Source organism: Colletotrichum acutatum (assembly GCF_030867785.1).
Source record: "Colletotrichum acutatum strain CBS 112980 chromosome Unknown BDZ83scaffold_34, whole genome shotgun sequence".
Lineage (NCBI taxonomy): Eukaryota > Fungi > Ascomycota > Sordariomycetes > Glomerellales > Glomerellaceae > Colletotrichum > Colletotrichum acutatum.
This window is the reverse complement of record NW_026849028.1, coordinates 340199-365605: the sequence shown is the minus strand read 5'-3', so window position 1 is coordinate 365605 and position 25407 is coordinate 340199. Positions and strand designations below refer to the sequence as shown.

General features: G+C 53.6%; 10 protein-coding genes across 10 annotated transcripts; 6 read left to right on the top strand and 4 right to left on the bottom strand.

The window, feature by feature from the left end:
- Positions 1-1212: 1212 nt before the first annotated feature.
- Positions 1213-2737, top strand: BDZ83DRAFT_575023 (arginine N-methyltransferase 2; the record flags this gene model as incomplete). The annotated part of the gene is made up of 2 exons (XM_060504767.1): positions 1213-2644; positions 2703-2737. 2 exons carry the CDS (start codon positions 1213-1215, stop codon positions 2735-2737), a joined length of 1467 nt encoding a protein of 488 aa, XP_060366334.1.
- A 184-nt stretch (positions 2738-2921) lies between these two features.
- On the bottom strand, positions 2922-4597 carry BDZ83DRAFT_574937 (hexokinase; the record flags this gene model as incomplete). Its single annotated transcript, XM_060504754.1, has 5 exons — positions 2922-3345; positions 3400-3854; positions 3907-4317; positions 4377-4402; positions 4459-4597. 5 exons carry the CDS (start codon positions 4595-4597, stop codon positions 2922-2924), a joined length of 1455 nt encoding a protein of 484 aa, XP_060366333.1.
- Positions 4598-4806: 209 nt separating this feature from the next.
- On the bottom strand, positions 4807-5640 carry BDZ83DRAFT_269679 (uncharacterized protein). The gene is made up of 2 exons (XM_060502045.1): positions 5482-5640; positions 4807-5333 (listed from the first exon to the last, which is right to left on the bottom strand). The coding sequence occupies exons 1-2, from the start codon at positions 5519-5521 to the stop codon at positions 4891-4893; spliced, it is 483 nt and encodes a 160-aa protein (XP_060366332.1). The 5' UTR covers positions 5522-5640; the 3' UTR covers positions 4807-4890.
- A 1296-nt stretch (positions 5641-6936) lies between these two features.
- On the top strand, positions 6937-8551 carry BDZ83DRAFT_574861 (ribophorin I; the record flags this gene model as incomplete). Its single annotated transcript, XM_060504749.1, has 3 exons — positions 6937-7292; positions 7361-8212; positions 8272-8551. 3 exons carry the CDS (start codon positions 6937-6939, stop codon positions 8549-8551), a joined length of 1488 nt encoding a protein of 495 aa, XP_060366331.1.
- Positions 8552-12569: 4018 nt separating this feature from the next.
- On the top strand, positions 12570-13733 carry BDZ83DRAFT_751101 (sphingolipid long chain base-responsive protein LSP1; the record flags this gene model as incomplete). The annotated part of the gene is made up of 3 exons (XM_060514012.1): positions 12570-12679; positions 12739-13267; positions 13323-13733. 3 exons carry the CDS (start codon positions 12570-12572, stop codon positions 13731-13733), a joined length of 1050 nt encoding a protein of 349 aa, XP_060366330.1.
- A 603-nt stretch (positions 13734-14336) lies between these two features.
- On the top strand, positions 14337-15582 carry BDZ83DRAFT_574955 (uncharacterized protein; the record flags this gene model as incomplete). The annotated part of the gene is made up of 2 exons (XM_060504759.1): positions 14337-14622; positions 14774-15582. 2 exons carry the CDS (start codon positions 14337-14339, stop codon positions 15580-15582), a joined length of 1095 nt encoding a protein of 364 aa, XP_060366329.1.
- A 524-nt stretch (positions 15583-16106) lies between these two features.
- BDZ83DRAFT_574945 (cytochrome P450) lies at positions 16107-18020 on the bottom strand (the record flags this gene model as incomplete). Its single annotated transcript, XM_060504756.1, has 5 exons — positions 16107-16892; positions 17038-17249; positions 17364-17515; positions 17599-17740; positions 17816-18020. 5 exons carry the CDS (start codon positions 18018-18020, stop codon positions 16107-16109), a joined length of 1497 nt encoding a protein of 498 aa, XP_060366328.1.
- A 1696-nt stretch (positions 18021-19716) lies between these two features.
- On the top strand, positions 19717-20493 carry BDZ83DRAFT_751098 (S-adenosyl-L-methionine-dependent methyltransferase; the record flags this gene model as incomplete). The annotated part of the gene is made up of 1 exon (XM_060514011.1): positions 19717-20493. One exon carries the CDS (start codon positions 19717-19719, stop codon positions 20491-20493), a length of 777 nt encoding a protein of 258 aa, XP_060366327.1.
- Positions 20494-20963: 470 nt separating this feature from the next.
- On the top strand, positions 20964-22103 carry BDZ83DRAFT_575049 (chaperonin 10-like protein; the record flags this gene model as incomplete). The annotated part of the gene is made up of 2 exons (XM_060504771.1): positions 20964-21506; positions 21624-22103. 2 exons carry the CDS (start codon positions 20964-20966, stop codon positions 22101-22103), a joined length of 1023 nt encoding a protein of 340 aa, XP_060366326.1.
- A 780-nt stretch (positions 22104-22883) lies between these two features.
- On the bottom strand, positions 22884-24713 carry BDZ83DRAFT_751096 (cytochrome P450; the record flags this gene model as incomplete). The annotated part of the gene is made up of 4 exons (XM_060514010.1): positions 22884-23231; positions 23324-23412; positions 23476-23889; positions 23954-24713. The coding sequence occupies 4 exons, from the start codon at positions 24711-24713 to the stop codon at positions 22884-22886; spliced, it is 1611 nt and encodes a 536-aa protein (XP_060366325.1).
- Between the last annotated feature and the right edge of the window lie 694 nt (positions 24714-25407).

Sequence of the window (25407 nt, the reverse complement as noted above, 5' to 3'; positions counted from 1 at the left end):
ATGGCATCATCGGTATGGGCATAGCAGGGCAAAAAAGCAAAGGAGGCTTAGTCGAAGAAACGCCCAGAATTAGTTTGCCTTTTGGGTAACGGAATTCTTGAGGGGGCTTGCTTGTTGACGATGTGGAGTCGAATTGAGGAGATTTATTCGGATAGAGGTCTTACCTTATGCAGCTTTTGCGCCGTGTAACCGACTTGGGCTCAATGTTCCAGATATTGGAGAAAAGTATGAGAGGGTTTGGGAAGCTTTCGCCTGTCGCGCGGTCGGGTGTTGCAGGCAAAACAAAAGACGATGGAATGCGAGGCGGCGGCCGACGGTTACGAGACAAGCTTCGGACAGGGGGCCCTCAGACGGGGGGGCCGCTACCTTGGTAGTGCCTACAATGTGCTGCAGTTGCCAACCACGTTAACTGAGTGACACCGCACGGCCAATCCTCCACTGCTCCAGGGTACCTTACTGTCCCATTGTCTTTTAATACTACCTACCTTACCTCACTTTACCTTACTCAAGCCCCTTCATCTACCGATTTCTTTGGTATTTTCAGAGCTCAACAATATGATTCAAATGTCCCCATCTCATGAGGCATGTAAAGCACGAGAAACGAAAAACATGGGAGCTGGCGCATTCATTCTCCTCCCATCCACATCGTACCTATCTCCCTCGTAACTTTCAAGTCCTTTAGCGGTCCTGACCCAGTAAAGCGCGGCTCCAACCCGGCTTAGCTCCAGGTAGTCTGGTGGTCCCAGTGGGTGTCTGGGTCCAGTTTCCGCTGGTATCCAGAGCTAGCCGCAGGGGGGGGGGCCACGGGGGTGTCAATTGGCCAATTGCGAGCAGCAGATGCGCACGTGCGGCAGACGTCACACGGCGGCCCAGCTATTGCTGCAGCCCGCAGGAGGGCTCAAGCAACAATTTTTTTTTCTCGTTCGGCGGATGGCGGGGTCGGCGGGGGATACACACCGGCGCGGACACGGCAAAAAAAAAGTTCTACGGACTAGACACCCGGCCGATATCGAAGAATCCTACCGCACCACGGACCTAGACACCCCTACCACCTCCGGCACACCGATCGGAGCAAAGGCCGTGTCCAACCCCGAACTCCTTCCTCTCGGCTCTCGGTCGAGATTCCCTCCCTTCCCAGACGAACGAAGCTCCCCCACCCTTAGAGTCATCTTCCCTCGACTTACCCCTCCAAACCACCATACACACACAACCATGGCGACACCGATCGACGACTCGATGCAAGCCCGCATCACAACAGACTGCCCCGACGCAACCCGCGAAATCCTCCTCCACGCCTGGAGCCACGATACCTCCGCCCTCAAGAAACTCCTTCAGGAACCGGGCCAAGCGAGCTGCCAGGACCCCACGACCGGCGAGACGCCCCTCCACGCCGCCATTCGAGCTTGCGGACCTGCTCCCCCTTCCACCGATAATGAAGCCCAAAACGGGGATGACGGCGAAGCAGGCGAAGACCTCCAGGTAGAAGAAGCAAAGGAAACAGTCCACGAGCTCTTCCTCTCGGGCGCGATCTGGAACGACGTCGACAACAACAACGAGACACCGGGCTGTCTCGCCCTCCGCCTCGGCCAGAAGGCGCTCTACAACCTCTGCGTCGAGGCTGGCGTGCGTGCCGAGATGCTGTTTGGCTTGTTGGACGGATACGAGGCGCTTTCTTCGGGGGGCTCGGAGATGGACGAGGATGAGGTCGAGGCAGTCGAGGGAGTCGAAGGCACCGCGGACGCCAACGACGTTGTCATTGAGGACGTACACGATACGGAAGAAGCACCGGAACTCGTCGAAGCACCAGCACAACCAACAGCCTCGGAGCAACAGCAGCAAGAACCTAAAACGTTCCAACCACCAGCCATCCAAGACCCTTCCCTCAACTCGGAAGAGTACCTCGCCTCGAACCTGACCTACTCCTCCGGCAAACTCGTCGACGAGGCCGGCAACGGCGTCATGATGGCATGGGAGACGGAAATCATGCGCAAGAGCGTCGACGCCCTCATACCCCCTGCGTCCACAACCGAGGACTCCTCCTCCACCGATGCTGATGCCGCTGCCAACACCACATCAGGCAAACGCATCCTCAACATCGGCTTCGGTATGGGCATAATCGACTCCATGTTCCGCGCCACATCCCCCGCCCGCCACCACATTATCGAAGCCCACCCCGAAGTCCTCGCCGCAATCGACAACACCACTACCACAACCACCACAAACCCAGACGACTCGGTCCCCTCCACCTTCGGCGCATCATGGGAATCCTCATCCCCCCAACCAGGCGCCTACAAAATCCACCGCGGCAGGTGGCAAGACATCGTCCCCCAACTCCTCGAGGCCGGCGAAGTCTACGACGCAATCTACTTTGACACCTTTGGCGAAGACTACGGCCAGCTGAAAACATTCTTCACGGAGTACATCCCCGGTCTGCTCGATTTCGAAGGCCGCTTCAGCTTCTTTAACGGCTTGGGCGCCGACCGGAGGATATGCTACGACGTCTACACCAAGGTCGTCGAGATGCACATGGCCGACGCAGGTCTGGACGTCGAGTGGGACGAGATGGACGTCGACATGAAGGGTTTGGAAAAGGCTGGTGCCGGCGAGTGGGAAGGTGTCGTGCGCCGGTACTGGACTTTGGATAGTGAGCCCCCCCCCCTTCTGCCTGTTACTGATACTTCGACGATACTGACCGGTGACAGAGTACCGCTTGCCCACATGCACCTTCATGGGCTGAAAATAAGTAAAAACTGGGGAAGTAGGAATACTGCTTGTATGGGCTATCTAGTAGGTCTGGTGGACATGACCGTAGAATCAATCCAGATAAGGCTTCCTATCAACAAAAACCCCCCAATCTAACAAGACCTCGCTTTTTTGTTTAATCTCATTTCTCTTCAACCCGTCCTCGCGTCTTGGGACGACTATGTGAAGTTCTCGGGGTGGAGAATGCCAGCCATGTTGCCGTTCTGGACTCTCTTAAGGGTCAAGGCGGCAATCAGGGCGGCGCCAACACCACTGCCGTCCTCTGCTGCGAGAATTTCAACGGGATCCTCCTCCTTGGGGTTGGTCTTAGCAGGCCAGTCGAGAATTTCGCGCAGAGCCTGGGCGCCACGGGCCTTGAAGTGGGGGTACTTGTTAAAGACCGAACCGTCAGCGCCGACGTGGCAGTTGTCGTAGCCCTTCTTCATGCAGATGGCAGCAACACCGCAAGCCGAGAGGCGGGCGGCGCGGGTGCCAATGAGCTCAGCAAGGCGACGGACCAGCTCCAACTCAGGTCTGGTGGCCTTGAGGTTCAGCTTGGAGAGGAAGAGGTCGCTAGTCTCCTGCAGGTTCTCGAAGGGGTCGCTGTATCAGGTTAGCAACACTGATTGGGACAGCTTCAAGATCAAGAAAACTTACTCCTCAATGGCGGACAGGAACGAGGAATCCAAGGTGTAAGCCTTACGGAGCTTGGCAATATCTTGGTTCTCGAAGATGTGCACAGACTTGTTGTCGTGGAGGTCAACAAGGACCAGGCGGAAGATCTCACCCAAGTAGAGACCGGCAATCATCTTCTCAAAGGCCTGCTGGCCGGGACGAGGAGAGTCCTTGTCAATGATGATGTCGTAGGGAGTACGAGGCAAGACCTTGTGCTCGTTGTCGAAAGCACCCCACTCGCAGTTGATGGCCATGGGGGTGTTGGGAGGCAAGTTCATGTGAGCAAGCTTGGGGATAGAGCCGCAGTCCTCCATGTAAGCAGCGTTGCAGCCAGTACCAAAGATACAGCCAATCTTCATCTTAGTGTCGGTGTAGGCAGAGGCAATCAGGGTGCCAGTGGTATCGTTGATCAGCGCAGACAGCTTGATAGGGACGTTCTGAGAAGATGTCAGTTTCCAATACTTCAGTGTTGCTCGGGAGATATCGTACCTTTGCCGCCAAGGCAGCCTCAAGGAAGGGGACAACGTTGTGGCCCTCAACTCCGGCGATATCGAAACCCTTGGTCCAGCGCTGAAGGATGCCCTCATCAATGTAGTTCTGGGTGGCAGGGTAGGAGAAGGTGAAACCAAGAGGAATCTTCTGAGACTGAGGGTGGTCGGGGTGGTGAGTCTGGATGAACTGAGCCAGGCAGTCGGCAATGTACTCCCACAGCTCCTCTGATTGGCCGGTCTTGAGCTCTTCGGGCATGCGGTACTTGGACTGAATGATGTCGAACTCAGACTTCTGATCCGTCAAGGTGATCTCACAGACACGGAGGTTGGTTCCGCCCATGTCGAGGGCAAGGTAAGTGCCGGTCTCGTAGCCATCGGGGAAAGACATAACCCAGGTCGGGTTCATTGGCTGTAAACGTAGTTAGAAAGGTACTCCAAAGGCCAACAAATATTGAAGTCTCAACTTACGATACTACCGCCCTCGACACTCAGACCTATGCTTCAAGTCAGCTCCATGAGAAACTCCAACTTCCCGCGGGTGTCAACTTACCCTTGTCCAGCTCTGTGATGAAGTGCGCGCTGATCTGCTTGAGCTTCTCGGTCGGAACGGTGAACTGCTCCTCGAGCTTCTTGACCTCAGCCAGAAGATCCTTAGGCACATCGGCCATGGAACCTAGATTTTCACACATGGTTAGCGAACATGAATTGTGTTCAGTCTGTAGATGTGTGTTCTTGCTTTGACGTGACGGGACAAAGATGTCGGTGTGGTGGTAGGATCTCTGCCTTGTAGCAGGAGCAATCGCTCTGTCCACCATTGTGACGGTTGTGTGAAGCTGGCTGTGAGATTTTGGTGCCTTGCCACACTTGAGCGTGACAACGTTGGTGAAAGGGTATCACAAAATGATTGTGTTCAGGAAAACAAGTTCCAGGATGGAAGCTCTCGAGACAATGGGCAAATAATGTCAAACAAGCGATGTAGCGGTCAACACAAAGGTCTGGAGGGGAGACAAGCAGCGCTTGCTAGCTTGTTTATAACTAGACAGCTGCAGTCATCGGAGAAAGAAAGCTGGGGGATCAAGGTGGGGGAATGTCTGGCAAAGTGAGACAATGTCTTCCACCTCAACGCTGGATGGCTTGAGCTTTTCCCAAGAGAGTTGCTTTTGCTTGACAAGCTAGGTACCCTTCTGGCTTGGGGAAGCTCCGGCCACCGGGAAGTGCTGCATGGCGGTCCAGCCTTGTGGCGCGTCCTTTCCGAATGGTAATTGGCCGTTCCAGCCGTGGGTGGGAGGCAGGATTGGACGGTGGTGGTTGTGATGGTGAGAGCGGGAAGAAACTTTTGAGGGTGAGGCGTTGAGGATGACTTGGAGGGTGGGACGACACCAGCGGAATGGCGTACAGGGAGCAGTAGCTTGAAGACCACATCATCTCGAGAGCTGTCTCAGTCTCAACGTGAGGCGGTACACCATCTCATTTTCGCATATAAGGCCATCGTGTCGCCCTTGAGTGTTTCCAGGAGTCCAAAGGTAAGGAAAGGGAGTGAAGGAAAGGAGGAAATCGTGGCTGCAGAACTTACCCTTCCTACTGGGCGGAACCTTGGGACCGAGACCAACCATTTTGACCGAAGCTCTGACGGATGGCGGGGTAAAAGTTGATGAGGGGTAGCGATTGAGCTATAGGTAATGATGGGTGCAGCAAAATAAAAGCTGTCGGAAGCTGCGTAGGGATGTAGGCCAAAACACACGATAAGTCTGCTTGGTGTTGTGTTCGATGCTAGGTGGGTGGTGGTAGGCGGTCAATTTCGCCTGAGGTGAGGTGCGTCGGGTGAGGGAAGTGACGTTGAGGGAAAAGGTGAATGGGCGTGGATCATCTGACCGAGAGGGAAGGAGGTGGGAGGTCAAACTCGGGCGGACTGGACCTTGTCAGGACTGGAGATCACTCACTCAGCACCACTGCACGCTGCTGCACTACGGTTACCTTACTTTGTGGCCCCCTTCCTTTCGACGAGTCGAGTCCCCCGAAGCCGCTGAGGCACATCTCCGATGGGGCATCCAATGTCTGTCCAAGGTACCTATCTCCTTGCTGGTATATCCGTATGAGCCTTAGGTACCAGGACAGTTCAAAGTCCAAAACTGCACACTAATTTTCTTGGTACCTTTTCCTCTGTCGTCCCACTGGTCGCGGACCAGAGCCGCCAGCCCGCGTCTCGCTCGTCCAAAGGTTACCACGAGATTTGCAGCGGCCTTGCCATAGCTGGGATGGCCAAGGTAGATGGCAGCTAGCGGTGGACCCCTAGGGTTGACCTGAACTGACCATAGCTGTCTACCAGCCTATCTCCGAAGGGATATCTCACGTGAAGGAGATGCTGGAAGAGCGTGATCATGGAATTCCCACACACCACATCTTACGAGCACCTGGATCAAAGCCAGGATAGTTAGCATCCCGGGAGAAACGGGCTAGAAGCACCGGAAGCGCCATTCCCAAGCGTTCCCAAAGCCCGGAAGTTGCGGTGCGTGACGTCTTGTTGGGGGACAAATAGCAGCTCAGGAATAGAAATGGAAGTCAATACCTTCCTTAGCTGTCCACCCCACCAAATACCAGGAGCCGGTCATCATTGGTGAATTCAGAGATACGGAACCCCAAACGACAATGTACCAAAGTACCTAAGCGAGGAGATAAAACGTGGGCGAAGCGCGTGGCTGAAGCTGTCCCGCTGTGGCATCTGCCGCTGGTAAAGTGTGGCTTGACCGCCACCGAGGCCGCGCCAGTGCCGCGTGCCCATCTCGGACTAACCCAGCCCCGACCCGGCCACTCTCCAGTGAGGTGGAGCTACCCGTGGCCCGTGCACGTCGTCAAGCAACGTATCCGTAAGCTTTTTGGCTGGGGGTAGCTGTCTCAGGAGCCAGATCATCAATTCGGGCAATGGAGTGAAAGCCCCCAATTGCGTCTCAACAACCGCTTTTCTCCATTCTTGATTCTCAATTGCCGGGAGAGCTCTGTCGATGAGCAATTCCCTCCACCAACCCACATCATGAGAGCCTTCGCCATTGCCGCCGGGCTACTGAGCCTGCTCTCCCCGATTGTCGCAAGCTCCGACTCGACGACTGCAGCTGACAAGGTGTCAAAGGTCAACCTGCCCGCCAACTTCAAGCCGCCCCAGGTTTTCAAGAACGCCAATCTTGTCCACATCGTCTCCCTCGAGAAGAACTACGTCAAGGAGTCAATCAATGTTCTGATTGAGAACATTGACAAGCAGCCCCAAGATGCATACTACCTGCCCTTCACCCCCGAGCAGATGTCGCGCATTGGAGGCTTCGAGGCCAAGGACAGGAAGAACCCCGAAGCTGGCCCGTTCGCCGTTGATGCGGTCGAGTACGATCCTCTGAGGTATGTTTCGGCTCATGGGCTTACCCATCACCCAATGATGCATATGGGAGAATTGACAGGTGCAACAGCGAGACTCAGTACTACAAGATCCAGCTCCCTACGCCTTTGAAGGCCGGCGGCCAGCAGACGCTGAGCATCTCCTACTACCTCCTCCAGGCCTACAAGCCCCTGCCGGCCTCGATCGCCCAGGAGGAGCAACAATTCCTCACCTACGACTTCTCCGTGTACGCGCCCTCGGCCTACGTCACCTCGAAGCAGAAGACCGAGCTCAAGTCACACTCGTCCAACATCCCCGACTACACCAAGCTGCCTGGCAGCGGCGACATCAAGGAGTTCCCCCAGAAGCAAGGTGCTAAGCTCACCTACGGTCCCTTTGATGAGAAGCCCGCTGGTGCCGTCTCCCCCGCCCACGTGCGCTTCGAGTTCACCAAGCCCGTCACCCACGTCGCCCAGCTCGACCGCGATGTCGAGGTCAGCCACTGGGGAGGAAATGTGGCTTTCGAGGAGAGATACGAGCTCTACCACCGTGGCGCCAACCTATCTAAGCTCTTCAACCGCGTGAAGTGGGCGCAGGCGGCGTACTACAACCCCAACACATACGCTCTCAAGGAGATGAAGTTCCCCCTCAAGGTGGGAAGTGCGGACCCGTACTTTGTCGATGCTATTGGCAACGTCTCTACCTCAAGATTCCGCAGCAATAAGCGCGAGGCACTCCTGGAGATCAAGCCTCGCTACCCCATCTTTGGCGGCTGGAAGTACCCCTTCACCATCGGCTGGAACTCGGATGCCAAGAACTTTGTCCGCACCGTCGAGGCTGGCAAGTACGTTGTCAACGTTCCTTTCCTCGAGGGTCCTAAGCAGCCTGAGGGAATCGAGTACGCAAAGGTCAACCTGCAGATTCTCCTGCCAGAGGGAGCAACGTAAGTGAAATTCGTGACAAGCCTGTTTTGCTGTTTGGGTTCTAACAAAGACGTTACAGGAACGTGAAGTTCTACACTAGCATCCCCGAGTCCTCCATTGTCGACTCTGCTATCAGTGTCCACAAGACGTACCTCGACACCGTTGGACGCACCTCGGTTACCATCAAGGCCAACAACCTCGTTGACGAGTTCCGGGACCGTGAGGTGATTGTTTCCTACGAGTACTCGGTGTCTTCCGCCCTGCGGAAGCCCCTTGTCATCTTCGTCAGCTTTATTTCCTTGTTCGCCGCCGCATGGCTCGTTGGAGGACTGAACCCCAAGATTTCGACCAAGGCGTAGATGCAAACGATACCTCTCTTAGACATTTGGGGGGGCGGAAGGATGGGAATTGAGTTGGCTTTTCATAGCATTGTACATGTAACATCAGATGGGCATTTCCAAAAAGCAGAACGCGAAACGAAACGGCTTTAGAGAATCACGATTTGGACTGACGAATTGGTCCACCTATGACAAGTAAATTCCCCCACGTGAACCCGCCTTCTTCTGACTTTTGCCATCATACCTCCTTGCCCAGGTACTAGGTGCCAGATGCTAAAGTTAGCATCGCCCATTAATTTAGTGTAGCATACTTGAGCAGAAGCCTTCGAGAAGAGCATCCTTGCTGTCAAAGAAAAAGACGAGACCGGTCCCCGGGAAGGGGGACGCAGGCTGACGTCGAGGGGCTGACCCGAGATGCGGGCAGGGCAGTGCGGTGAGTGTGGTGGTGTGTGGGTGGAGTGGACCGGACACCTAGCAGCAAGATCTGATTTCAACGCGATTGAACTGCCGTCCAGTCTTTTTCTTAAAAGCGACAGGACTAAGAGGTGACGGTGGCCTGTAAAAAGTTATAGTGGCCAGGGAAATAAATCCCACGGCCCCGAGATCGTCGGTCGTCGGGTAAGCTTGTTCGACAGGATTCTGGTGGTATTTTTATTTTCCGTGGCGGATTCCCCTAATTCCTTGCTTTCTTTGCAGGAATGGTTGGCGTTTTAACTGTAACGGTAACGGTCAATGATACCCGTACCGTTTATTTCGAACGAGTATTCCCGGATTCAAGAGCCGTATGTTGGGCAGAGGAAATGGTTTGACAGGCAGATAATTGCAAAAGGTTTACTTCGTTTTGAGGCCTTACACTATGTGATTCTGTGACTTGTCAGGCCGCAACTCTAAAAAGACGATGGGAAGTTCTGGACCCCTTCACCCTGCCTCTTTGCGAAAGAACCAACTTTCTTCCCTAGCTAGAACCGTCCGCCCTATATTTTTTTGCTGAACTGTAGTGTCGGTATCCGTACGCAAAGACGGAAGAAAAAAAAGTAGGTCATTTAGTTTAGGGGACCCATTGCCATCTCACGCGGATCAAACTGCGAGGTGGGGAGACCCTGGCTTTCTGGGAGTGGTAATCGGTTGACGCAGGCGGTCTAGACACGCCCCAAATTCTTCTTACGTCCGTCATATCTGCTTGTTCTTGAACAAGGATGACCAGATCCAAGGTCCCCAGCTGTATGTTCGTAATTGTCGCCCCCCCTCCCCCCCAGCCCTCTCACGGTGCGCCGCCCGCCCGCCCGCGGATTTGGAGCATGGGGTTCGGAAACCAGGGCAGCTGCGCCTACGGAACCTGCAAAAGCCTGGGAAGAGAAAGTAACCGTATGGCGTATCGACGAACACTGCCCGCCAGCAATGAGCAAGAACAGAAAAGCCAGAAAATGCAGCAGACAAAAGCCAAGCCGCTTTTCTTACACCATGAATCCCTTCCCCTCCCCACCATCATCCAACCAACCAGCACCCACGCTCGCCAGGGTTTCGGTGAGGGCCGCCGCGGTCCCCGTCTGAAAAGGGCACTTAATAGGTGATGGTGGGATGGATGTGATAGAAGGGATGGATGACTGACCGCATAATCCTTGGAAAGCTCGAGTACCTGCTCTCTTTCTCGCTTCCCCCCCCCCCTGCCCTGACTACTGCTACTTTACCTTGCTTTAGTAAACACACTTGCTTGGAAGAGAGGTCCAAGCCTGACTGACTTCTGGGTTGAATGGGGTGAAGAAGAAATGGGAAATCATAAAAAGGCAGCCTGTCCGCCCACCATCATCGCCGTTCCATTTCCAGTCCGGCGCATGCATAGCCTTAGCACTTGAAGCAAATAGAATCTTCTTTGGGATCTTCTACCTTATTTATCCAGCTTGCCAACCGATTAGCTGACGGCGAACTAATATCAACACCACCTCTCAAACCTCATACCAACAACGACCATCTGTTTTCCTCTACTACCTCGCTGCAGCCAACCAACTCAACCCAGAATATCGCAATCTACAAAACCGCCCGAGCTTACAACCAAATTCATCCATCATTTCAAAATGTGCTTCGGAGCAGGAGGCAAGAAGTACTACTACCAAGAGGAGATCGTACCGACCCGGTACCATCACCACCACCACGGCCATCACCACCACGGTCACCACCACCACCACGGACACTCTCCGCGCGCGAGCTACACGAGCGTGAGAAGGTCGTACGTCGCCAGCAGCCCGCGGGTCAGTTACGTCGAACCCGTCGTCTACGAGAGGACGAGCCGCACCTACCGATGAGTCAGTCAAAGTCGGCATTGGTATCAAGCCCAGAAAAACTGCTTGAACAATCCTAAGCATGTGGGAGCGGCGCGAAGCGGGGGGGGGGGGGGTTTAGACGAGGGAACGGCCCATGGACGTTTCAGAGAGTGGGGGAAAGAAGAACGGGCAATTACATGAGACGGATGAAAGAAAAAGAAGGTTTATTCTTATGAGCCATGGTGGAAGAACATTGCGAACAGCGATAGCGAACATGGGAGGCACTGGTCTGTTTTCTTGTAGTTGGGAAGAAAGCTGTCCGAAAGCCTGTTTGGACAGGCGCTCGATCGTATGATCACGATAGTATCGCTATCCCTCGTCTTCCGGGGGATTTGGAGTTTCTGTATGATTAATGGTGTCTTTTTGGACTGGGCGGTAATGATTGCCACGAAAGTTTACAAGTTTATATGATATCGGCTTGATCAACACAAGCTTTTTTCACGCAATGAAGTTTCTTCTTCTCTCTCATCTAAGGATGAATTTTCCCCAAGTGCTTCATCACGAATGAAGAAGTGCGCATGACAGACCCATGCGGCTTCCATCGTCTGTGAGCCTCACGCATTGCACAGCCGTGCGCAACAGAAGACGGGATGAGCACCTGGAAGTTGCCCGAGTTTAATGGCATTTGATTCATCAGCCTTATGGGCTGAATTAGGTAGTGTGTATGTAAGAGTGTGTGAGCACCTGGTGACAGACGTCCCTCGATGAAAGGTCTGTCACACGATGATGCGATTTAGGGGAAGCTTCATCGAGGGGGAAGCTGCCCGGCAGGAGGTGGAGGGGAGGGGGGCCATTTTCCCGAGTTGTCGCTTAGGGTCCCCGGACGGGTAATGACATCATTGGCGCGACCCCTTCAACCCACCCTTCGTCATCCTTCGCATCATCATCACCACACCTCCAGAAGTTTTGTGAGAGGAAGAGCTTGTTGTAGGTATACTACCGTAGTAGACAAGTGAGCTAGCCGCACAAACCGCCCACCAGCCCGAAATTCTCGGCGTGCTTCGTAGATATCTACGGTACATCTAAAGGATTTCTTTCCTCCCACCACGAGATACTTCAATTAGTTACCATGAAGGCCCACGTCCAGAATGGTGGGAAGCTGTCGTGGCCTACCTCGCTCTCCCCGGCCCGAAGAAGACTAGAGCTTCGAGCTACCAGAGCTACCCGGGTTATTGACAACGTACTTTCACTCTCTTGAGTTTAGTTTCTTTCTTGTGATGTGGAATGCCACCTGCCAGCAAGCCCAAACTATGACATGAGTGTCTCACTCGGCCCTTTCCTTCATCCCGACTGTGCCGTCGCAAAGGGTTTCCTCTCCCCCATCCTTTCCTCCCCAAAGACCCCCTTCTTAAAGTCAACGCAGGACCCTTGTCGCATCGCATCGCGGCTGTCGCATCTTACACTGCAACTTTCCTCTTGACGAACATCCTTTTTCTGCGCTCTGCCCCAATTGTTTGAACCAGACAGGCGCACCTGAATCTTGGCTTCGAAGATCCCGTAGATACCCAGACCCAGCGTCTTACTCGTACACATAACACTCTACCGGGACCAGGTTTATTCCTTCCCACCGCATCCTAGTAGCTCATTCCTCTGAGCTTCGCGATATCATCAGAAGGTACAGCTTGGGTAACAGAGGTGCTTCACTCTGAAATCCAGTTCAACCGCCATCATGTAAGTGAGATCCGCTTCACACAACATCACCCATCACCACATCAGCCAAAATGCGACGCTGGTTCTCCCCCCAAAACAGCGAGCAGTGCCATGGCATCGCCATCAGCACGAAGCCCTTGAGCATTTCCGCCTCAGTGATTCCCATCACGCCCCCTTCTACGTCTGCCAAAACACAAACATCTCGCCCGGACACAAACCCGACGACTAACACGCTCACAGGAACCGATCACTCTCCATCAGATCCAACCACCGCCGCAACGGCTCCCAGAACAACGGCGCCTCCAAGCGCGCCGGCTTCTCCTTCAACTCCCTCCGTGGCAACGTCCAGCCCGAGCTCTCGCGAAAGCTCTACAAGATTATCAAGAGCGAGAACAACCTCATCAACGCCCACGAGACCGCCGGCCGCGAGCGCACCTCCATCGCCACCCAGCTGTCCGAGTGGGGCGAGCAGACCAACGACGCCGCCGTCTCCGACGTCTCGGACAAGGTTGGCGTCATCCTGAGCGAGCTCGGCGAGCAGGAGGAACAGTATGCTCACTCTCTGGACGATGCCCGCGGTGTCTTGAAGCACATCCGCAACACGGAGAAGAGTGTGCAGCCGAGCCGCGATGGCAAGGATAAGATTGCCGACGAGATTGCCAAGCTCAAGATGAAGGAACCCCAGAGCGCGAGGCTCGTGGTTCTCGAGCAGGAGCTTGTCCGCGCCGAGGCAGAGAACTTGGTCGCCGAAGCCCAACTGACGAATATCGTACGAAACCATCCCCTCCAGCCTCATACCAATCATTCGCTAACAAGAAGCACAGACTCGCCAGAAGCTTAAAGAAGCGTACGAAGCCGAGTTCGCAGCTACTATTGAGAGGGCCGAGAAGCAAATCATCCTTGCCAAGCACGGCCGAAGGCTTCTTCACCTCCTCGATGATACCCCTGTCGTACCTGGCGACGAGCGTCCCACGTATCACCACGCTCAACAAGCGCGACAGATTCTCAATGACGCCGAGGATGACCTGCGTGACTGGCGCCCAGAGCAGGACGACTTCAACGCTGCACCGTCCGAGTCCGTGTCTAACACCCGAGGTACCCAGGACGCGGTACACGACGAGGACGCCAAGATCGTCGCCAGCTCGGTTCCTGGTCACCAGGCAGTCTCAGAGAAGGACACCGATAGTATTGTGAGCAATGGAACCAGGCAGACCGAGTCTGTGACTGCTCACTAGAGCGGTACGGGAATTTGTCGTGCAATGCTTTCTAGTTTGTATCAAGGATATCAGGACGGACAGGCTGGAGTTGGAGATGTGGATGCTTATATGTAATACCATTCTTACGGCCGCGCTTTTATGAAATACAAGATAATTGAACAAGTCGCTTTTGGAATTGTGGTGGTATTTTGCAAAATGGCCATGTTCCAGTTTTGGTTACCTGATCCCAACTAATTGTTCATGTCTTGTCACCGCAACTTTGGGAAACATAGCGCCAAACATTTGCCGGGCAACTCTCCTGTGCTAGGAAACCATGAATAACAAAATTTATATCGACTTGGTTGGTCAAAGGTATTAATGCCGTTCGTTAGATGGAAGTCGAGGTACGTTGGCATGTGAGGATGCAGGCAACAGCAGGCAGCCGACCCCGCTCTGTGCGACGCCCAACACGGTTCCATTGGAAAGGCGCGAGGTTTATAAGTGGTGTGGTCGTCTGTACGCCACCACTCGCAAGGTGGTCTTTCTTTTTGACAACATCACCTCCAATTTAGTCATCTTTCTCACAGGACTTCTTGTTTCTACGAGGTATCACCAAAAAAAAAAAAGAGAAAAACAAAAACCATGGACTCTACCACGACGATTGACGTCTCGATGTACGACAACCAACTCCAATGCCCGCTCTTCGGGATCTTGCCGGGCGAGATCCGCAACGAGATCTTTGCGCTGGCGCTGGTGCAGTTTTCGGAGGAGGAGGGGGGCGCGGCGTACCCGAAGGACTCGTACTGGTATCGGCCCGGGTTCACGGGGCCTAGGAAGAGCAGTAGCAGTCTGCTGAGGGCGTGTAAGTTGGCGTATGTGGAGGGGCAGAAGGTCTTTTTGAGGGAGTTGGAGTGGGCATTTTGGTTTGGTATGTTATGTTTTCTTTTGGGTGGTCTTATCATCCCCCCCTTTTCGCCTGTATGTGGAACTTCTACATGAAGCTCTATTAGGATTGTTGATCACGGGTTGGGTTTGTAAAGTCGTGAACTGATGGGAACTGATCTTTCGTGTGTGTTTAGACCGCGGCCCGGCAGGAAGGACAAGAAACCACGCCTGCGAGAAATTCTTCTCCGACCTGACGGAGCAACGGGCGCGCGACCTGAACAAGGTGCGCTTCTTTACGCAAATGTACTGGCTCGAGGACGGGCGGAACCTGGCGAGGCTGTTTGCGCAGCCGAAATTCCGGCCCGAGGTGTTGACGATCACGGTGCGGTATTCGGATTGGTGGTATTGGGAGAGCGACGAGCCGTTGCGGATGAAGGAGGATTGGTTGCGGGGGTTCCGGGGGCCGAGGGGTCTGAGGGAGTTGAGGGTCGAGTATGAGACGCTTGTGGGGAAGAGGGAGGAGATGATGAGGATTGTGGGGAGGAATAAGGGGTGGAAGTTGGTTGTTGGGGGTAGTGCTAGGAGGGATGATGGGAGGGGATGGAGGGAGAGGGAGAGGGAAGATGGAGGGGAGAAGGGGGAAGAGGAACAGGAGGAGGAAGAAGGGTATTTGAGTGCCGAGGGGACGGAGCTGGTGGAGTGGACTTGGAAGGGGGCGAGTAAACTCGGCGGGCAGACGTGGGCTCATCACGGGGAGGGGGAGACGGTTGAGTATGTTGTCGTTATGGATACGTGGAGATTTGTCGAGGGGAGGATGAGCGAGGAGGATTGGGCGAAGAGGGTGGAGAGCAGGCCGTTACCTTCTGTGTATGCTCATCCGCATAATTTTTGGTGGAGTGAGGATGAGGAGGAGGAGGAGGAGGAGGAGGAGGAGGAGGAGGAGGAGGAGGATGATGATGAGAATTATAATGATGACGAGGAAGAGGAAGAGGATGACGATTAAGGGTACGATCATGGTCTGGCTGGAGAGAATGGCTCGGGGTCGGTTGGAGGCTCTCAGATGGATTTGTCTGCAGGACATGTTTTTCAAGATGTGTGGCTGAGCATACAATGATGATAATATGGTGAACAAGTATCTACGGAAACACAATTTGATACCATTTCTGGGAATGCTCTACCATTTTGAATGCTACCAGCAATGATTGTCAAGATATTGAACATGAAGACGACTTCGTGGGCTGTGCAAAACGACATCCAGTCTACAGTTATCAACCACATTTCATCGTGTAAGAATAATTAGGCTTACGAATTGAGTCTATTGAACATACTTAAAGCGTCCCAAGCAAAAGAGCGAGCCCATTTTTGGTCCCCATCTGCTCAGTTTGAGCTTTTGACCACTGGAGCGTCTTCTGAACTTTGGCCTTGGCTAGTGTCATTCTCATGATTGGTTCTACTTAGCAGAAATCTCACGTCTTGTCCACCAAGACACTTGCTTGTCTCAAACACAAGCCCATGAATCATGTTTCTCTAGACTACAGTTGCCTTGATGTGGTTCGAACCGCTCTTGGGAAACGCCCCGAAAAAGTCGGCATCGAAGGCGACATCGCGCTCATACAGCGTATCGTGCAACGCCAGCTCAAAGCCAGCCGAAGGAGCAAAGATGCGTCCCAGAGTCAGGTAGATCCCCATATTGGCCACGTCCATCCCCACGCAGCTGCGGGTCCCGCGGCCGTAGTTGTTGACGTACTTGCGAAGGCGCTTCCTCTCGCCCGGGTCAAGCCAACGTTCGGGTTCGAACTTGTGCGGATCCGGGAAGATGTCGGCGTCGAGGTAAATATCGTACGTGGATACAGAGACGGTAACACCCTTGGGTATGATCACGTCCCCGTACTGAATGTCATTGTCCGGGTCGGTTCTGGGTAAGCGGCCAGCGATGGGGTGGTTTAGACGGAACGATTCCTGGACGACTGCGTGCAGGTAGTTTAGCTCCTTCAGCTCTTGGTACGTGGGACATCTGCCGAGCCTCTTTTCGCATTCTGCTAGTTCTTTGCGGAGTTGCGCGAGCTCGTTGGGGTGGCTTAGGAGCATAAAGGTCGCAAAGGCGATGGCTTGGCCCTCTGTGTCGATGCCCGCGTTGATACAGAGCCAGACCTCGTTTACCACGCGCGTCAACTCCTTCTCGTGGGCTGGAAGATTTGACTCGAGAATGTGTTGCACGGTGGATTTGAAGTTGTCGCCGTCGCCGTCGCCGCCAGTCTTTTCGCGTATAGTTGTGTCATTGGTCGTTGCAGCACGATACTGATCTGTGACGGCCTGATCGATCATCTAAGCAAAGAAGCCACACACTTCATGTCAGTCATTTTGAGGCTTTACATTCATGTTGAAGTCGACGCTGAGGATGTAAATAGAAACTACCTACGTTCCGGAACCGCAAAACGCGAATCATTCCAGGACTGACAGGCTCCGCGCGTTTGGCCCAGCGTGCGGGCGCTCGCATCACCGCGAAGAACCAGTGTCCGATGTGCCGGCTGATCATGTTCATGCGACCCAAGGTCCTCGCAATCTTGAACATGTCATTCTCAAAGTCCTCGACGTCGACGAAACCAAAGTCGTAGCCGAGGTTCGTGGTGCACGTCAGATCGATGGCGAGGCATCGGAAAGCATGGCCCACTAGAGATCATGGACAGGTCACTGGGTCAGTAAAGTCGCCAGGAACACACGCAAGACCTCTGACGACGGCAACGTGGAGGTATTGGAAAGGAGAAGGGATAAGAGTTGATTTACAGGTCAATACGGCGCCGGTGCCCTTGGTGGCGCGGAATCTCGCAAGTAGTCGTTGCACCAGCGCCTCGTATAAGTGTTCGCGAGACATGACCAGAGGGGTGGCGAACACGGGCAGGATAGCCTCGCGGCGCATTCGATGTAGCTCATGAGGGCTGAATAGAGACACGGAAGAACAAGGGGTCAGCAAACACTCGTGAATGAGGACGACAGACGTCCATAAGGCAGTCTCACTTACCCGGCTTGCAGGACACTATTCGGCGGACCATTGGACCTGTAATACCACCACGGCCTGGACGTCTTTCTCGAGATTTTGAAGGCTTCGGTGAACTCTGGATCCCGTATGTGCACTTCCCACGGGTTTATACGCACTATGGGCCCTGTATAGAGAGATAAGTTAACATCTTCGAGTTGAACAAGTATCTCTGAATCACAGGAAGTTCTTCGTCACTTACCTGATACATCATGCATGCGGTTGATCTCAGCCCAGTATCGACCACCTCCGTCTTTGAAAAAGTCATAATAGAACTCGTAGCCGAATGTGAGAGCGGCCAACTTCGGCCCTGGGAAACGGGCAAGAGGACTGAAGAATAATCTGTAGACGGTAATAGATACAACGTATGCCGCGGCCAGTAATAGACACGCTATAAAGTATACCATCTTTGCATGCTATTACAAAGTCGCGATGAGAAGGGTCCAGGATCAGTGCTGGAACGGATATGGCAGAAGATGCAGACGTAATCACTCTGTCACTACGAGGAATCTCACCCTCGTTTTGAGGCCTCTAGCTGGGAGCTTGAGGTGCTTCTCCGAGGAAGCCACAATGAGAATCGGGCTTCCAATTTCCCGTCCGTTGCCATCTTTGATGCGACAATAGCCCGGCGTAACATTCTTCACCGCTTAGATAGAACCGTTCTAGCTCTTACTCTGAAATGCCAGAGGTCAGACTTTCTCTTGGCCGGTTCAGACCCATTGAACTTGAGCTGCCGCCGATGCAAAGTCAAAGCTTAGCAAACGCGTGCTCTCGAGTGGTCGTTCCCGTATACGTATTGAGGGAACCAGTCAGTGGAGTATCATCCTCGCAGTATTAGAACTCGTCTTTGAAGTATTTGAGGAATGCATGTGAGATGTTTGTGTAAAGTACAACTGCCAGTTTTCTGTAACATGACTCAAGGAATACCTTATCCAGTGCTTACGAATATTGGGACTTTCATCTATGTTGCATATACGAAGTACTCCGTACCTCGCCGAAGTCTTTCTCGTTTTTTCTGCTCGAGATCTGATGAAGAGAAGCGATCTTATCTGAATCCTCAACCTTAAGAACTTTGTCAATTGTGATCAACATCAGCTGAAGTCAAATTGCCACCCCACACAAGGTGAAGTGGTTGGTCGGCGGATTTGACAGCATCGCCATGAAGATGGCCGGGGACGAACCGGAATGTAACATGGCCACCTAAGCGGATCATGCCGAACGGGATGCAACTTGGCGATTACTAACGGCTTGGGAGGCACGGTCCGACGGGAGGTATTGCTCTTCTTGATAATTCATTTAACTTGCCTTTGACGTTGACGGGTCCGAAACTCTAAAGAGGACCCCTAAGCAGTTCAGCCAATGGCGATCTCTCGAATGTAGATTCAGGCATCTGCCGGTGGTATTTGCGGACTTAACTCCTTGTTCCGGTCCTCGATGCTGGTCACCCATAGGACTCTCTTGTTGATCATTGGTCCTCCTGCGATGCAGTCTGCGTCTGGCATGAAGGGGCTCAGCCGTCTAAGTTTCAGGAGACTTTGAGAATGCTTCAACCCGTACCAAAGGTTGTTCCAGGCTTATTCTGTGTCTCCTTGCAAGTAGAACCTCCAATAGAGACACGTTCCTGCGGCCCTCATCAGGTCCCTGAAGAGAGGAGAGTTTAACATCTCCCGACGGAGACCTCGGCGCCGGACTGACCGCTCTGGCGGGTTGAACGGTGCCGGTAAGGAGGGCCCACCCGTGGTGGGAAACCTCCGTGTAAGCTTTGCTTTGTGGGACACGCGGAGTCAACCTGCATGAGACATCTGGTTTGTTGTCACTTACGGATAGTCTACTCTCAGTTTCTAGTGTGATGGCAGGTGAACTTTGCATCTTGGTGCTTCTGGCTCCGAAGTTCTGAGTGTAGATGGTATCCTCTATAACATTTATGTTAGTTCTAGCTTTCGAGGATGTCTGCAATTTGCTTTTCTTATTGCACTTCAATCACGTCTAATTTCTCCACGTTGTTACGGTTGCCACACCCTTTGACACTTTGGCGAATTCTTTCTCACCATAGAGCTGCATATCTTAATCGCAAACTTATACTCTGGTCAAAAATCTCCAATCATGGACCCGCCTCTCACTGAACTCGCTGTCAAGCACGGCACGGACAAACACAGAGAAGGCAAGGTGTCCATCACTCGGCAGGGCACCACCATGGAAGTCGGCGGGCACCTGTACGCACCGCACTACGACTTCCACTTCAGGCCCTTCCGGCACCGCGAGATCAACGTCCTGGAGATTGGCGTGGGCGGGTTTGAGGATCCCAAAGCCGGAGGCGAATCGCTGCGCATGTGGAAGGAGTACTTCCCCAAAGCACAGATCGTGAGTCTCGACTACTACGACAAGACGGCGCTGCAAGAGGACCGCATACGCATCTATCGCGGCAGTCAGGACGACCCGGTTCTCCTGAAGAGAATGCACGACGAGTGCGGCGGGTTCGACATCATTGTCGACGACGGGAGCCATCGCTGCGACCACGTCATCGCCTCGTTCAAGATCCTGTTCCCACTGCTGCGGAGCGGTGGCATCTATGCCGTGGAAGACCTGGAAACTTCGTACTGGAAGGTCACTGGCGGTTCGAGCACTGACCTGAATGCGATGACATCGTCCATGGGGTTCTTCAAGAGTCTACTCGACGGGCTGAACCACAAGGAGTTTGAGATTCCTGGGTACCAGCCGACGTACTTTGATAAGCATGTTGTGTCAATGACCTTTTACCACAACCTGGTTATTGTATACAAGGGCTACAACGACGAAGAAAGCAATGTGATGGTGGGCAATCAAATGCCGGAGGCGCTGGCAGCTCTGTACCCAAAGTTTGACTGGTTGAACGCGACTTAAACGACGTTCTTTTAGAATACAAGACCTCATGCTCGTAGTCAATCAAATCTTACTTTTGGCTCATAATCAATTCGCGACCTGAGACTCGTGTCTTAACCAAGAATAAAGTCGAATGGCGCACTACTTCTTCGAGGTTGGAAAAATGTACGCTTGTGTTTCCCACCGTATTGCCATTCCTTACTCAGACAGTAAAGCGAAGCGAGCTACATGAAAATTATCTGCGGCATATCAAGCCTCTCATCCAATGTAGTCTTCACAACAGAGTCTACTCGACTTTACTCTTTGGTGGAGCTGAGATCTGCTCTAAGTCTTGCGATGACTGAAGGAGGAATCATGTCGGTGAACCCAAAGCGCCCAGGATAGCAACCATTTTCGGACCATAAATATCTCTGCTCACCTCACATCTAGTGATTTGAAGCCGTTGAATTCTGCAGCATCACTCAGACCTCTAGTACACTACTCATTGCACCATGACTGCCCCGGAATCTCTGCCCACCACCCACAAGGCACTCAAAGTGTCTGGGCCTGGACATGTCTACGTGTCCGAAGATGCCTCGGTACCCTCCCCAGACCGGTCCGAGCTGCTCGTCCGCGTGGCGTGCATCTCGATCAACCAGGTAGACTGCAAGTCTGCCGACCTATCTCCCACGCCCGGCGCAACCAGCGGCACTGATTTCTCTGGCGTCGTGGTAGCTCTAGGCAGCGACGTCGACGCAGAGGCTTGGCATGTGGGCGACCGCATCATGGCCGGCATCTTTGGCAACAACCCTCTCCGGCGGGATAATGGTGCGTTTGCCGAGTATGCCGTCGTTCCCGCGCGCCTGGCCTGGAGAATTCCAGCCAGCATGGACCTTGCCACCGCCGCCTCTCTGCCTGCCGCCTTGGCAACCGTCGGATTGTCTCTATTCCAGTACATGAAGATGACGATGCCGGACAATACTGCAGGCGCTCTGCAGCTCAGCTCGAACACGGATTCAGCGGGAGCATCAAATGTCGCAAACCCAGCAACCTATGTACTGGTCTATGGAGGCGGCACGGCCACTGGGGCTATGGCGATCCAGGTACTCAAGCTGCTGGGTCTCACCCCCATCACGACGTGCTCGGCATCCTCAGCAGCACGATCCATGGAGCTCGGCGCCGCGGCGACCTTTGACTATCGCTCGCCCAGCTGCGGCGCCGACATCTTGAGCTACACCCAGGGCGCTCTCACGCTCGCTCTCGACTGCATCTCGGACTCGGACTCCATGACGACATGCTACAAGGCTCTAGGTCCCGCTGGTGGTCGATACGTGGCCCTTGACCCCTTTCCCCTGCGCGGCCACACGCGCCGCAGCGTCGAGCCGGATTGGGTGTGCTGCTACACGCAGTTCGGCCACGATGTGGCCTGGGCCCCGCCGTTCGATCTGGACGCCCGTGTCGACGACCGGAACTGCGCTGAGGCATGGTATGTTCTTGCGCAGCGGCTGCTGGACGAGGGTCTGGTTGTGCCGCAGCCGTTGGAGGTACGTCGCGGGGGGTTGGCGGGCGTTGGCGAGGGTATGCAGGAGGTGCGGAGGGGGTTGATCAAGGGCAGAAAGCTTGTATATTCTGTTGCCGAGATTGCGGTCTAAGATACGATGAGTTGAGCTGAGCGAGTAATTCTACATGTATCCGTAAAGTCCCCCAGGTTGAGGATGCAGGTATAAGTGGAGATCAGATCGTGAATGCCGGAAGTGGGGCCGAGACCAGTCCTGTCGGCCCCCGCCGGAATGCCGATAATGCCGGAAGGAAGTAGGTACCGCCTGCGTGCCTCATTCGAAAGTTAACGGTGACACTGCATGAGAAATCAAACCCCGTCGGCATACGACCACATCAGTTGATGATACTGAAGTTTGCCCAGAAAGTTGAGTCCCATCATTCAAAAGGCAAGCTTCGTACTAAGACGGGGCGGTTTTAAGTTTGGGGGTTCAAAGTACGAAATGTATCACGGCAAAGGTTGACATAATATGAGGCATGTAGTTTCAGGGATGTCCGATTGCAAAAGCGTTCCGCAACCTCTGAAGCACAATGTCCACACTTTTCATTTGCCGAAATGTAAAGCGAAAGGACAGACAACTGCTTGGGCAGCTAAATCCTTGTAGTCCAAGTGGATTTGTACTCCGTATGTGGGCATAATACAAAGTCAACAAAACACATACGCAACTCGCCTAATGTGAAAATCTGACAGGTCAATTTTTTGACTACTTCCTTAACAGACTTCAAAGACTTCCCACCTTCTTCAACAACTCGCAACTCCACATCATAAGCCTGGACAACCAATTACCCTCGTTTTTGTCCACCTTAAAACTGCCCACAACTCTTGACTCGGTTGACACTCTCCTTCTGAATCCGAGCTGAACTTCCCTCAAAGTCTAAAGATCACTCATCTTGGCCGGGGTAATGCGGGCCAGCAACTTGGGCTTTGACCAAATAGAGTGCGTCTTGATATGGAGCCAGTCCTCCGTCTCCGGCATCAAGGCCAGGTCAAAGTCGTACAGGAACCTGGCAAGGACGCCACGGATCTCATGCAGGGCAATATTCTTACCGATGCACGTCCGGGGCCCCGTGCCGAAAGCAAGCCAGGCGACGCGATTGTCGTACTTGTGGTAGGCGGCGTAGTCGACCTCGTCGAGGAGCCACCGCTCCGGGACGAACTTGGCAGGGTCTTTCCAGTGGAGGGACGAGTTGGACATTGTCCAGGCGGCGACGGCAACTTCAGTCTGTGGGCATGTGAGGTTAGTTAGAGTACTTCGTATCCACGTAACCAGCGTAAGATCCGGCGGTCTGTAAGGATGGGGCTCGAAGCACATACCTCTTCGGCAAGAAAATCATCGCAAACCTGATTTCCTCCGGCCGCAATCTCTCGCTGCGTTCCTAAACCAACCTGGCCACTTGGGTAGACTGAAGCATAGTCAGTATCTGCTTACCAAGGAAAGGGACGGATCATGTCGGAAAAGTGCTCACATCTCAGAGCTTCCTCAATGACAGCGTTCAGGTAAGGCATCCTCTGGACTACCTGGCTATTCAAGCTCGACCTGTCAGGAACATCACGAATCTCATAAAGAAGCTTCTCCATCTTGTCTGGGTTGCGGAGAAGCAGGTGCGTCACGGTCGTCAGGGTAGTGGCGGTTGTCTCCGTCCCTGCCACCATCAACATGTTGGCGTTGGCGTTCATGAGCGTGCGGGACATAGTCTCCGGCTGCTTGAGGACATGGCCGAAAATGTCCGGTCTCCCGTCATTACCCTTCTCCAAGCGCTTGGCGACGAGATTGCTGCAATGTTGCATGTGTTTAGCGGAATCCTGCAGCATACCCTTGGGCGCGAAGAGATCGAACAAGAATCCACCGAGGGGATAGGCCTTGATGACTGATCTCTTGTCTATAATGATACCAAAATTGTTAGCCTTGGCCTGTCAAAATGGGGTTGGGGAGAAAGGACGAACTCAAAAGCTTGTACATGACAAAGACGGCCGGAACCCACGAGGACTCAATACCAGTCTCGAGCTGGCCGAGACCCTCGCCAAAGGTCAAATCACCCATGACATCAAACGTCATGAAGTTGTACAGCGTAGCAATGTCCACCACGGTCTCTCCGTTGGCGCTGGCGGCAATATCCGCACTCACCCGGCTCATGAGCTGCTCAACGTACTTTTGCACAAGAGGTTCCTGCTCCTTCCACGCCCGCTCGCCAAAGGCGGGGTTGAACTGCTTGCGCTGCGCCGAGTGCCCAGCCGTGGTGGGCTCGAGAGCCATGGGCAGGCGGCCGCTCGGCAGGTTCTTGACGGCGCGGTCGAGGTTCTTGACGTTTGGCTTGGCGTTGCCAAACTTGTGGCCGTAGATATCCTTCCAAGCCCGGGGGTCGATGAAGCTCAGGCGGTTCGGTCCCAGACGCACCGTCTGGCCGTACTTTTTGTGCTGTTTGGCTTCCCATTGGAGGATAGATCCTTTGGTGAAGTGGTATGCCCATACGGTGCTGGTGAGCTTGCAGAGAAGTGGTCCTGGGTGCTTGCTGAGTGGATGAAACCAGATGCGGTAGACAGAGATACTAATGAGCCAGGTAAAGAACAGGGTGAGGACAGCCGAGAGGCCTAAGATGACTGGACTGCCAATTGCAGCTTGAGATAGCCTCTCTTGCACCAGAGTTGGGACGGCACTCCATGCTGCCTTTGCTGCCGTCTCCAGCGCCGATGGCGTTGCGTTCATGTTCGTCCAAGTGACAGGGGGTACAGTGAATATCGAAGGGACAAGTACGCTTGAAGGTCATCCAAAAGACTCTTGGATGTAAGTTAGAAGAAGAAGAAGCTCTAAATTACAGGTAGAGGCTGGTAAAATATACCCACCCAGCCATGAGCCAACCGACGAGAAACTATGTAATTGTGGGAAGATCCAGCACAATTTCTACAACCCTATTGATTCCTGCTTGACAACCATGGCTGGGTTGTCCTCGAGTATCCCGATTTTGAATTCGTTCGGTGTCCAGGATGAGTCGTGGCGCAAGATACTCTCAACGTCAAGGCCATGCTCGGCGGGGACAAAGATGCACAAGCTGGTAGAGTTTTAGATAATGAGGCATATATCAATCACTCATGGAGTGTTGTTCTGTACCCACGTCGATGTCTCCACGGTAGTATCAGATTGTAACTCAATATGCGCTCTTTGTATTGTTAGACCCCAATCATCTTCTGCTACTCGTGTAAGTGCCTTTGACAGTAAACGAATGTAACATGTTGACCATCAGCCAAGCATCACGATTTTGAGTTTCTGCCACGTCCATGTTGAAATCTGATATGAAGAAGAGAACGCCCTGTAACCAGGCCCAAAAGAGCAAGTCAATGAGCGGTCTGGTTCGACACGGTGACATTTGCCATTGAGTTTGAGACAGACCGACATCCATGGG

Coding starts and splice junctions, on each gene's coding strand:
- BDZ83DRAFT_269679 (XM_060502045.1), bottom strand. CDS start 5,521: ATGGTTGGTCTCGGTCCCAAGGTTCCGCCCAGTAGGAAGG. Junction 5,334..5,481: donor GGTTCCGCCCAGTAGGAAGG/GTAAGTTCTGCA, acceptor ACAGCTCTCGAG/ATGATGTGGTCTTCAAGCTA.